This window comes from Zingiber officinale, chromosome 3A (genome assembly GCF_018446385.1).
Source record: "Zingiber officinale cultivar Zhangliang chromosome 3A, Zo_v1.1, whole genome shotgun sequence".
NCBI lineage: Eukaryota > Viridiplantae > Streptophyta > Magnoliopsida > Zingiberales > Zingiberaceae > Zingiber > Zingiber officinale.
The window spans coordinates 105615767-105628400 of NC_055990.1; the positions used below are offsets into that span (position 1 = coordinate 105615767).

The 12634-nt window shown below is 41.1% G+C and overlaps 2 protein-coding genes across 3 annotated transcripts; one reads left to right on the top strand and one right to left on the bottom strand.

Annotated features, from left to right (window-relative positions):
* Positions 1-4940: 4940 nt before the first annotated feature.
* Positions 4941-6947, bottom strand: LOC122050558 (phenolic glucoside malonyltransferase 1-like). Its single transcript, XM_042611452.1, has 2 exons — positions 6815-6947; positions 4941-6497 (listed from the first exon to the last, which is right to left on the bottom strand). The coding sequence occupies exons 1-2, from the start codon at positions 6945-6947 to the stop codon at positions 5128-5130; spliced, it is 1503 nt and encodes a 500-aa protein (XP_042467386.1). The 3' UTR covers positions 4941-5127.
* LOC122052233 (protein FAR1-RELATED SEQUENCE 5-like) lies at positions 6466-11051 on the top strand. Of its 2 annotated transcripts, XM_042613670.1 has the most exons (6): positions 6466-7020; positions 7392-7504; positions 7654-10137; positions 10220-10315; positions 10478-10544; positions 10624-11051. In XM_042613670.1, exon 3 carries the CDS (start codon positions 7811-7813, stop codon positions 9992-9994), a length of 2184 nt encoding a protein of 727 aa, XP_042469604.1. In that variant the 5' UTR covers positions 6466-7020; positions 7392-7504; positions 7654-7810; the 3' UTR covers positions 9995-10137; positions 10220-10315; positions 10478-10544; positions 10624-11051. The 2 variants fall into 2 exon arrangements, with proteins under 2 accessions (XP_042469604.1, XP_042469603.1); XM_042613669.1 differs by having other exon boundaries at positions 6466-7504.
* Positions 11052-12634: the final 1583 nt, after the last annotated feature.

Below are 12634 nucleotides of genomic sequence, written 5' to 3' on the forward strand. Positions count from 1 at the left end.
CATCCATCGGAGGGGAAAACCCTTCTTGTACACAAAACCAATTTAACATATTAGTCCTAAGAAAATACATCATCCTTACCTTCCAATATGTGAAGTTGTCGTGAGACTCGTAGAAGGGTTGAATCGTGACATCTTCTCCATAGAGATCCATCTCTAGCCCGTGCTCCCCCGGGTGTTGATCCGTCGAAGAGCGGCCTCGCTCTGATACCACTTGTTAGGATCCTTCGTACGGAGGCTAGAGAGGGGGGTGTGAATAGCCGACCCCAAATCGTCGCGTTTCTACAAACTAGGGTTAGCGCAGCGGAAAATAACACATAGAAACGAAAGAAAAGAAGACAAACCTCAAACAAACCGATGTAACGAGGTTCGGAGATTAGGGCTCCTACTCCTCGGCGTGTCCGTAAGGTGGACGAGTCCAGTCAATCCGTCGGTGGATGAGTCCCCGGAAAATCGGCTAATATGAACTCCTTATGGGTGGAGAAACCTCGCCACAACTACTTCTTGCAACAGCAAGATAAGGAGTACAAATACAAGAGAAGCAAGAAGTAAATACACAGCAAATGTAAACAACCCTTGCCTTCTTTGTCGATTGTTGAAGAAGCAACAGCTTCGCCAACTCAGTCGGAGTCCCAGCCGAAGGAAGAAGCTCACGCGAAGCTTCATGGGGAGAGCTCAACAAAGCTCAGATCGCAGCAGCAAGCTAGAAGAAGGAGAAGAAGAAGAGTTGAGGCTCGCAGCAGCATCCTTTTATACCTGCGAAGAAAGCGAAGAAACACGGAAGAAATCTAGCCGTTGCGTCGCAACGGATCGATCCGTGGACCGATCAGGCTCCATGTGGATCGGTTCACGGACGATCCTATTCCTAGCCTTCGCTTCCGTCACGATCGGTCCATGGACCGATCGAGGTCTGATCGGTCCACGCACCGATCAGGAACTCGATCGGCGGGACCGATCGGGCTTTATGATCGGTCCCGCACCGATCGCCCCTCTGCGCCTCGCTCTGTTGGCCGATCGACTCGATCGGTCATCGGACCGATCAGTTATCCCACTGGATCGATGTGTATCGATCGGTCACCGGACCGATCGAGAATATGCTTTGGATCGATCACCAGATCGATCCAGTTCATGGTTTTCGCCCAAACCAAGTCCAAACCAACATCTGGTCAATCTTGACCTGTTGGTACATTGCGCCTAGCATCCAGTCACTCCCTTGACCTGCTAGGACTCCCCGTTAAGTGTCCGGTCAATCCCTTTCACCCACTTAGACTTTTCTTTTCGTACCAAGTATCCGGTCACTCCTATGACCTACTTGGACTTCCCATCACCAGATGTCCGATCACCCTTGATTCATCTGGATTTTCCCTTGCCGGCTTCACTCACCAGGACTTTCACCTAGTTTCACTCACTAGGGTTTTCACCTGGCTTCACTCACCAGGATTTCCACAACTGCCTGGCTTCACTCACCAGGACTTCCGAACTGCCTAGCTTCACTCACTAGGACTTTCCCTTGCCTGGCCTCACTCACCAGGACTTTCCAAACTGCCTGGCTTCACTCACCAAGACTTTCACGAATGCCTGGCTTCACTCACCAGGACTTCCACTTTCACCTAGCTTCACTCACTAGGATTTTCACCTGGCTTCACTCACCAGGATTTCCCGACTGCCTGGCTTCACTCACCAGGACTTTTCCCCGTGCCAAACTCCCTGTTTGGACTTTCCCCGTGCCAAGTCTCCATACTTGGACTTTCCGCGTGCCAAGCTACCTGCTTGGACTTTTCCCCGTGCCAAGTCTCCGTACTTGGACTTTTCCAGTGTCAAGTCTCCATACTTGGACTTTTCGCGTGCCAAGCTCCCTGCTTGGACTTTTCCCGAATCAGGTCAACCAGGTCAACCTTGACCTAAGGTTGCACCTACAATCTCCCAAACACCTATTCTTGTCAAACATCAAGAATACAACTCTCTTCTCGTCAAACATCGTCAAACATCAAAACACAACTCGAGTCAGGTCAACTCGAGTCAGGTCAACCAGGTCAACCTTAACCTAAGGTTGCACCAACACTAGTTATCTAGGTTGAGAATGTCCCCAAGAGGAGCTCATAAGGATTGTCATGTTAAACCCTGCAGGTGGACTTAGTCCGACATGACAATGAGGTTGAGTGATACTACTCTTGGAGCTAGATATTAATTAAGTGAGTTGTCAGTTACTTACTTAATTAGTGGACATTTGTTATCTTAAACACAGGGAGACTAATACACTCATGATAAGAAGGAGCCCATAAATGTAATTTGGGATTGGTGCGGTAGTGCAACAATAACTCTCTAGTGGAATGAGTTATTGTTGATGAACTTGAGTTGTGTGTTCGGGGCGAACACAGGATACTCAAGCTCACCGGAAGGCCAAAACCAATTTCTCCTCTAGGTCCCTGTCGTAGCCTCATTAAAGCCTCAAGTCCATCCAAATATAAGCCCATCTTAGTGTCCAAGAAGGGGGTCGGTCCAATGCTTGGTGACCAAGCAAGAGCCGACCACATCCTCCTTTATGGGGGCCGACCCTTTTGCTTAGTGACCAAGCAAGTAGGAGGGATGTTTTGAATTTTTAAAAATCTTCTCTTTGTAGAAAACTACAAGTTTTAAAAGAGAGTTTTTAAAATATAAAATTTTCCTTATTTGAATTAGGTCACATGATTTAATAGAGAGTTTTAAAAGTTTTAAAACTTTCCTTTTTAAACCATCCTCATGATTTTAGAAAAAAAGAAGAGAAGTTTGAAAATTAAATTTTCTATTTTTGTAACCATGTTAGAAAAGGAAATTTTTAGAAGAGAAGTTTGAAAATTAAATTTTCTATTTTTGTAACCATGTTAAAAAAGGAAATTTTTAGAAGAGAAGTTTTAAATTTTAAAACATGATTTTAATTTTTAAAAATTTTCCTTTTTTAACATCCACAATAGGAAGGAGAGCTTGTAAAATTTTATAAGAGAATTTCTTCTTTTATAAAATTTTATAAAAAAATTATTTTTTTCTCCTTGATGATGTGGCCGGCCACCCTTGCTTGGTGCCCAAGCAAGGGGCCGCCCAATCAAAGATTAAATCAAATCATTGATTTGGTGATTGATTCAATCAAGAGGAAAGAAAAGGAAAAATAAAAAGGAAAAAGGAAAAACAAGAGGAAGATTTTAATTTTTGTAAAAAGTCTTTCCTTATTTGCCTTGGGCAAGTAATATAAAAGAAGGGGAGAGGAGGCCTCATGAGATAACACAATTCTTATTCTCTTGTTGGTGATCTCTTTGGTGGCCGGCCCTCTCTCCCTCTCTTCTTCCTTTGCTCTCTTTTGCTCCTTGTTGAGAAGGAGGAGAAGCTCTTTTGGGTGGTGTTCATCTTGGAGGATCGTCGCTCATACGATGTCCAAGGCGAGGCGAGGAATACGACAGAAGATCTTGTGGTCATTAGCTTGCAAAGAAAAGGTATAACTAGTAATTTTCTTCCGCATCATGCTAGTTATTTTTCTTTGTTAGAATTCCAAACACAAGAGGCATTAGATTCTAGTTTTCAGATTTGCTATTCAAATTTGTGTTTTTGTTTTTCGAATTTGTGATTCGATTGTTCTTTTTGGTTAAACCTAGAGTTATATAAGGAAATTAAATATTGACTTTCCTTAAAAGGCTTTGTCTTGGAAGTGGTGGTTGCTCCCATATCCAAGAAGGCCTTGTGCCTCGTTATGTTTAACCTGGAAGCCAATTTTGGAAATTAATATTTAATTGAATTTATAACGTAGGTGGATTTGGATCACTAGTGTTAAGTTCCGCTTGCAATCCAAGTCTAAACCATTAAGAACAGATAAGTTAAATTTGGAATCAATAATGTTAAGTTCCGTTTGCGATTCCTAATTTAACTTCTAAAGAACACAATAGGTTATTTATGAAAGGTTCGACACTTGTACAAAATTTTTGTACAATAGAACTGGTACGATTTTCCTAGGACTAACCAACACGGATAACCCTTCCCGAAGGAAGGGGGCAAAGAAAAATGGATTCACACGGCCGTGCCCCTCTTCCTCTCGGCCAAGGGGACACGACCGTGTGGATTCACACGGCCGTTCCCCTCTTCATTCCGGCCAAGGGGACACGACCGTGCCAATTCACACAACCGTGCACCCCCTTTCTCTTGGTCAAAGGGACATGGTCATGTGGATTTATACGACCGTGCATCTCTGCTTGACTTCAGGTCATATCCTATCAGTCGAAACGAGTTAGAATAGACCTATGAACTGAGCAGTATATATTATGTAAGAATGACAAAATTTAACATATAGTATAAAAGGGTAACGTCGGTCCTATATGAGGTAAGGGTAGAAGGTCGGGCGTTACTAACCCTTGGTCAATTTGACTATATCTTGTTATATTGTCAAACATCAAAATTCTAAAAGTTGATTAATATTACTTGGTGCTCCCTGTACTAACACACTGTTATTATGATCGATTTTTCTACAATGACAAAAAATATTAGACAAATATAATGAAGATTTCCCGAGCTATAATATTGGTAAGGACAATCTGAAATGTTATCGTTGCCTACGCATTTACAGAATATATAGAAGCCTAGTTGACAGAATTTATCGAGTACTTGAACTTTTTTAACCTCGCGTTATAGTTGCTTATGGCACCTAATAACCCCTCTTGAACCCTTCTTTATTACAATAAACACGAGGTTTGGAAAAAAATTTTTTCCTTTAAAAGAGTAAAATGAAAATCAAACACGATTTGGACAATACCAAAGTGCCTATAGTATTTGAGAAAAATGCATTAAACTGTTTGGAAAATTGCTGAAAGTTAAATCACTTTTTTTTTTTATCAATAGCTATAATATTTAGACGGCATGAGAAACACGACGGCATGAGAAACACGACGGCATATTAATCGACTAGCTGAGCTAAACAAGATCTCAGCGCCATGGACAATACCAATGAAAAACTATCCTGCTTAGGAAACGACGGACAGAAAAGCTAACCAAATCGTAGCGAAATATTTAACGAAATACAACTCCAAACTGATATATGACAAAAACACTAGCAAATATCGAAGTTTAGGGGCGAAGAGTAACGGCCGACACCATGGATCGTTGACTTTTTAGTCAAAGTGTAAGCCCGAGTGAGAATTGAGCCTCAAACTCATCCAACTCCTGCTTCGGTAACGCCAAACCAATCTCCACTCCACCGTCCGCATACCTGCTCTCTGACACAGACATGGCTCCTATCCGTGCGATCGACGGGACGTCCACCTTCACCGGCCTTCCCCACCCGAAGTCAACGTCGTAAACTTTGAACGACGGCGACCCCGCGACGCTAAAAGGATGTTGCATCCACATTTCCCGGTACTTTTCCGGCCAGTTATCCATGCCCTCTAGCGGATCATGTTTGAGCCTTTCGATGGTTTCACCGACGAGTCGTGCTGCCATCGTAAACCCGTCTTCCCCGGCAAGGTCGCCAGCCTTCGCCTCGACGAAGTAGCAGGCGATACAGTTGCCGAAGTATTCCGCCGAGAGAGGCGGCTGCAACCGATGCCGGCAGTCTCCGGGGAATGCCAAGTAGAGATGCTTTTCCTCGGGGTATCCTCGCAATCTAACGAGGCAAACCCACGCGTACGCGTAGGTCACCGCGATGGTGGAGCAATGGAAGGAGAAATTGGACTTGGAGGAGACCATCTCCTTTAGTCTCTGGAGCTGGTCTGCGTTAATGGTAAAGTTGCCGAGGATCGAGCCAGTCGGAGCCACATTCATCATTATTGACTCGGTCGACTTCGCATCGACGGCAAAGTTGCTGCAGAACCTGGAGTACAAATCGCTCGGATTCGGAATCATGGTCCGGTCGAAGAAGGGCAGCGCCGGCGCCGGAGCCAGCGCCGCCTCGCCTGACCCTGCCGCGGTTCTAGAAGCCCAGGAGGAGATGAATCTGGTGGAGCTGGAGCCGTCGCACGCCGAGTGGTGGACGGACACGGCCACAGCCACGCCTCTGTTGGGAAACAGAGTCACCTGCACGGCTGTCACCGGCCTCCGGCCATCGTCTGGGTCAGCTAGTTGGGGGATCAAGTGAAGTAACCTGGCGTACTCGCATCCGGGGCGTCCGGAGAGGTCATCGAAGTCCCCATCGTGCTCGACGACGGTGAAGGTAACAGAGTCGCCCTCGACGTAGTGTAGCTCGTACTTGTCGTGGCTACCCGGGTGGAGGCGGATCTTGCCGGACAGTGGGTAAAAGTCCCGGAGAGTGAGGGAGAGGGCGGATTTGAGAGTGGGGAGGAGGGAGTCGAGGAAGTGGGCAGGGGAGTGGGGGAAAGGGTAGAAGAAAAGGCGCTGAACTGGTTGTTCAGCGTAGAGTAATACTATGTCAAAGATGGTGAAAGGGAGAGAGGATTCCGGCACCGACCCCGGCGGAGGAGCGACTTCAGATCTGTCAAGGACCGTAAGTTGGGACCAGATCTTCTGGACCGCCTTTCCCTGATCCGCCCCTGGACCACACCGGCTATATAAAACGTCTCTCACGTGTAAAACACGTGCACGCACCAACTCGAAAAATCCCTAACCTCTCTCTCGCCTTCAGCGTCGCTCCGCGCGAAAAGCAAAGCTCTCGACCTCCAGCGCCGAAGCCCCAGCCCCGTCGCCTCCCTCCCTCCCTCCAGCGCCGAAGACCTAGCCCTGTCGCCTCCCTCCCTTCCCTCCCTCCCTCCAGTGCCGAAGCCCTAGCTCCGTCGCCTCCCTCCCTCCCTCCAGCGCCGAAGCCCTAGCTCCGTCGCCTCCCTCCATCGCGACGACCTCCAGCGCCGACCTCCATCGCGACGACCTCCAGCGGCCTCCAGCATCGCGGCGACCTCTCTCCTGCGGCCTCCAGCGACCTTCGCGCCCTCCAGCCCCTGCGACGACCTCCAACGGCCCCCTCCAGCGACCTTCGCAACATCCATTGCATCGCCGACCTCCCTCCCGCTGCCATCACCTCCAGTGCATCCCTACAAACGTGTTCCTAATTTCCCCAACGTACACGTCAATTCTTACAAAGTGTTCCTATTTGCCCCATTTATCAGTTTATTCTTACAAATTGAATCAACTTAGACTTGAACAATCACCAACTGACATCATGGTTTTTTTCTAAGAATATAAGATATGGATTTTGATTTCTGCTACCCTAATGGTTGTGAATGAATCTATCTGTTTTTCATGTTGTAAAAATAAAGAACACGCCTTTTAGGACTTGACAACTGTGATCGCTGATACATTACTTGCAATTATGGATTACATGCCATTCTTAATTGTGGTACTAATTTTTACATTTTGAGGTTACTTGGATATTTTGCAGTTAAGATGTTTTCTAATATGATGCACTTTTTGTGTATGGTCATCATACCTAGACTTTGCTTGAAGAAAGGTTCTTGAGTAATTTTGCACAGAGTGAGGAACACTCTTCTATGGCAGGTAGAGAATTCCGTCAGCTCACCCACTGTCCTCCTTTATCTGGGTTGAGGTATGTTATTCTTTTCATACAAGAGTTAATATAATCAGTTATTTTACACACTTGGATCAGAATCCACAATTTCTACTGTCCTCCTTGATGTTTGCTTCTGACACAATATGATTTTTTTAGAAGTTTTTTGAATTGCGACTGATATGCAGTTTGTGCTCACCATCAAGATAAGGTTTCAGCTTGGACTCTAACCATGGAGGGTGAATCTACGAGTTGTCGTCAATTGAACTTTGAAGAAAATGAAGCTAGTCGGGAAGGTGACTTTGATGTTATTGATGAAGGTAATAAGATTCATATTGGAAATGTATGGAGTTTCAATATATCGAATTTTACTTTTTATACATTTTTCTTTGTTTATTTGATTTTATAGGCTTAAACATTGAAATAGATTTGGATATACCACAATTGGGGTTAGAATTTGATACGGAAGAAGATGCATATCAATTTTATTTGGCATATGCTAAAAAAGTTGGATTTGGCATAAGGAGAGGAAAAATCCACAATGATAAATCGGGTAAATTACTTGATAGAGTTTTTTATTGTTGTGCTCAAGGCAAAAGAGGAAAAGACAAACGAGATATTTATGTCAAAGCAAGTCGTGATGAAACTAGATTTGGTTGTGAGGCTAAAATGAAGATTAGTATTCGAAAAAAAAGCAAGTTTACTGTGGTGCAATTTGTTAAAGAGCATAATCATTATCTCTCAAGTCCAAACAAAACTCACCTCTATAGAAGTCATAGAAATATATCTTTTTCTGCAGCGAAACAGATTGAGATTGCAAGTGATGTGGGAATCCCCCCAAAAGCATCTCATGATCTTATAGAGAGACAAGTAGGTGGGAGGGAGAATTTAGGATTTATTCCTGAGGATTACAAAAACTACTTGCGATCCAAAAGAACAATAAATATGAGAGTTGGGGATACAGGGGGTGTATTGGAGTATTTGCAGAAAATGCAGTTTGATGATCCTAATTTTTTCTATGCTATTCAAGTTGATGAAGATGATTTGATTACTAATATTTTTTGGTCTGATGCTAAGATGAGAGCTGATTATGCTAATTTTGGAGATGTTATTTGCTTTGACACAACCTACAGAAAGAACAATGAAGGTCGGCCAATTGCGTTATTTGTAGGTGTTAATCATCATAAACAATCGATACTTTTTGGTGCAGCTTTATTATATGATGAAACTAGTTTGACTTTTGAGTGGTTGTTTGATACATTAAATAGAGCTACGGGTGAGAAAAAACCAACTACTATTCTTACAGATCAAGATGCAGCAATGGCAAAGGCATTAGCTTCCAGATGGCCTGAAACACATCATCGTTTGTGCATTTGGCACATTTATCAAAATGCCACCATACATTTGAGTGGAGTTTTCTCTCAGTTTAGAGACTTTGCTAAAGATTTTACTTCATGTGTGTATGATTTTGATGAAGAGGAAGATTTTATTTCAGCTTGGAATTTGATGTTGACCAAGTATTCACTTGAAGACAATGATTGGTTGAGACGCATGTACAACAAAAAGGAAAAATGGGCTTTAGTATATGGACGACAAATGTTTTGCGCGGATATGACTACAACCCAAAGAAGTGAGAGCATGAATAGTGTTGTGAAAAAGTATGTGACTTATAAACATAAGTTTTTAGACTTCTTCAATCACTTCCAAAGACTCCTTGATGATCGTCGATATGAGGAATTAAAAGCAGATTTTAGATCAAATACAACAGTTCCATATTTAATGTTTCCAATTGAGATTCTAAAGCATGCTAGTGAAATTTATACTCCTGAGGTATACAAGTGTTTTCAACAAGAGTGGTGCTTATCTCATGATTCAAGTTTAGAAATTTGTGAGGATGTTGATGCATTTACAAAATATAAAGTTACTCCTCACAAAAAGAGAAACTTGCATATAGTTACACTTTATAAGAAGTCTAAAAAAATTGAGTGTAGTTGCAGAAAATATGAATTTGCTGGAATTTTGTGTTCTCATATTCTGAAAATATTTACGTGGAATAATATCATGAAGATCCCAAGTGAGTATGTATTGAAAAGGTGGACAAGAAAAGCAAAAATTGGATATTTTGGAGTTTATGATTCAATGGCCAACAATGCTAGTTTGGATCCAAAAGTACTTCAAAACATGCGATACAAAGATTTATGTGGGTTGAATGTTCAATTGATTACCAAGGCAGCGGAAAGGGATGACACTTACAATGTTGTTAAAGATGCCATGTTGAGCTTGTGTAAGATGGTGGATGATAAGTTACAATTCAATGAATCAAATGTCCAACAATCAAAAGTGAGCCAAGAATCCTTGCAATTTGATTATGGTGAAGGGAACTCTACAGGAGTGAAAGGAATTAAAACAAAGAAGAAAACGGTCTCAAGTAAAAGGTTGAAAGGTGGGTTAGAGAAGATTTCAAGGAAAGGAAAAGCAACGAGGAAAATAAACCAAGCTTCAACGATTGTAATGGTTTCTACTCCATAACTTTTAAATTTTTATTTATTTGGTATTATTTGTTGTTAAATTTGAATAATGTAAATCATTAATTTTTTTTTTGTATAATACAGGATGTAGATCAAACTATTTCCAGCATGCCCATCGTACAATATGATCGGATCAATCATCAAGTTGGTATTTGTTTACCTTATGTTAATCTAACATAATTTATGTTATAACTATTTAAAACTGTATTTTTTTTTCTTGTTTTAGCTTATAAATTCTGTGCCAACAATTGGTAGCTCTGTTGATAGTGTGAGTATGACTGAGACTCAATTCCCACCATTATTAGCATCCCAACTTTCACAGGTATTTATTTTTAATACAAGTTCACAATCTTTCATTAGATGGTGTAGTTTACCACTAGTATTTATTTTTCATACAAGTTACACCATTTAGTAATTTAGCTTATTTTTTTTAATAGTTTACGGTTAACTATATACTTGATAATACTTTACTATTATGTTATAGGTGCATCAATCATCTCATCTTGGTTATCTTCCAACAAATTATTTACCGTAATGCAGTTAGTACAAAGGTACAGTGACTTTTGTTCTTTGGTTTGGTGATTAAAGTATATATGCAATGTTGGAATTTTAAGTGTTGTGCATTTGCAGGTTTTTGTAAAATTTGGAAGCTGCAGATTTTTGATGGGCTAAATTTCTCTTATATTGTGAAAATTAATGGATGAAGAATTATATTCTACTGAAGTTGTTTTATGAAGAATTAGATTCTACTGTAGGTTTTTTTTTTTTATGAAGTTGTTGTTTTCTGGACTATTCTACTGATGTTAAGATTCTACTGATGTTTTTTCGGTAATTGTTTATGATGATGTGTGCTTTGAGATGTTTGATAATTTTCTAATTCATAGAGTAATGGTTGTTGCTAAGGTGTTGTTTGATGGCTGTTGCAGTGGTATAGTGCAGTGTAAGATTGTCAGTCTACATTTCAGGGTAAGATTGGCAGGATATAGGATTTGGAATAATGTTGTGACTAGGTTCACTACATACATCACGACAAATTATTTTGTTTCATTCAGTTCTTGTTCAGTCCTTGCATAAAGTGCCATATAAAGATGTCATCGTGCCATTTTCTTGTGGAAATGCTGGCTCGGTGCTATATAATTTAATCAGTTTCTAATTAATCCAATTGAACAATGCTTCCGGTCATCAGTGCCATTTTCTGGAGATGGACCTTCCGGTCATCAGTAAGCCAAGGATGATCTCAATTTCATCCATGATTTGTACACTAATATATGCTTGTCTAGTACGCATGCTAGTTTCTTCTTCAGAAACCATTTTGGTAATGTTTTTATTTGGCAATTGTGAGTTTCTATTGGTTTACTGAATCTTTGAACTCCACAGAGGTTAACTGTGATAAATTGGTTGGATGCAGTGCTCTCTGTGAATGGTGAGACCAAAACTGTAATGAAAGGCATAACTCATGGTGCTTGTGACTACTTGCTCAAACCAGTTCGGATTGAGGAGCTCAAGAATATATGGCAGCATGTTGTTAGGAGAAGGAAGTTATCACACAAAGAGTATAGCCATTTTGATGATGGGGAAGAATCAGACAAGCACCAAATCGTTAGTAAAGAATCTGCTGACGGTCTGAACATGAATAGCTCGCCCAATTGCAATGAAAAGTTTATAAGGAAGAGGAAGGACCAGAATGACGAAGGCGATGACAACTCTGAGGAGAATATCCAGGAGACTGATGATACAACTACTCAAAAAAGCCAAGGGTGTTTGGTCTATTGACTTACATAGGAAGTTTGTAGCTGCTGTTAATCAGTTGGGAATTGACAGTTTGTAACTGAAATTGAGATCAGTTTGTTGTGATATTACTGCACTGCTCAGCCTATAGTAATTTTCATCCAATTGAATAAACCTGCTAACAACTTAGACAAAGCTTCCCCAGATGCCAATGAAACAAATAATGTCAAACGATCTAGAAAAACCATATTTTAGGCTCTGATAACATGTAGCACCCAGCAAAAATAATTTATACCAAATACAGCCTTATCATATATGTTCCCAAATGCTCCTTCAATTCTCCAATATTCTTTACATCACCAGAACCATAAAAACATGCAATGGAACACCATGCATCCACAAAGGACAACAAACTTCATATGATCAACACGAGCTAGTCACAACAAAAATAATGTTAGATTAAAGGAGCACATGGATTATAATAAGTGTAAAATTCAATACCAACAACCTAGAATTAATCAAATTAAAATAAAAGAGAATAGTTCTGTAACATTGTCTAATAGAAGAAGTTGAAGGAAAATGTCAAAGTCAAAGATTCATCGGCAAAACAAAACAAGTTACACCATTTAGAGTTACATCACAATGTCAAATTTTGACACAAAAAAAGTTACATTAACCACATACTCATCATCACAATCCAAATACATACAACTACAGCGATATCAATTCTAAATTTCCTATTCAAGGAACATATTTCATCTCTCAACTGCATAATTACATGATTGTTGTTCCCATCATCCAGAACATCATTGTAGTCACCTGTGCCCTCGTAACTAGTACCTTTCTTCAATTCATTGATCTCTAACTTTAATTTTTTGTTATTCATCTTCAACTCATTAATAATTGTCTTACT

Excerpts from the sequence above, each read along its gene's own strand:
- LOC122050558 (XM_042611452.1), bottom strand. The coding sequence starts at position 6,947 with ATGGATGTTGCGAAGGTCGCTGGAGGGGGCCGTTGGAGGTCGTCGCAG. Across the intron at positions 6,498-6,814 it reads TGGAGGTCGTCGCGATGGAG|GGGCGGATCAGGGAAAGGCG; the intron begins GTCGGCGCTGGA and ends GGTGTGGTCCAG.
- LOC122052233 (XM_042613669.1), top strand. The coding sequence starts at position 7,811 with ATGGAGTTTCAATATATCGAATTTTACTTTTTATACATTTTTCTTTGT.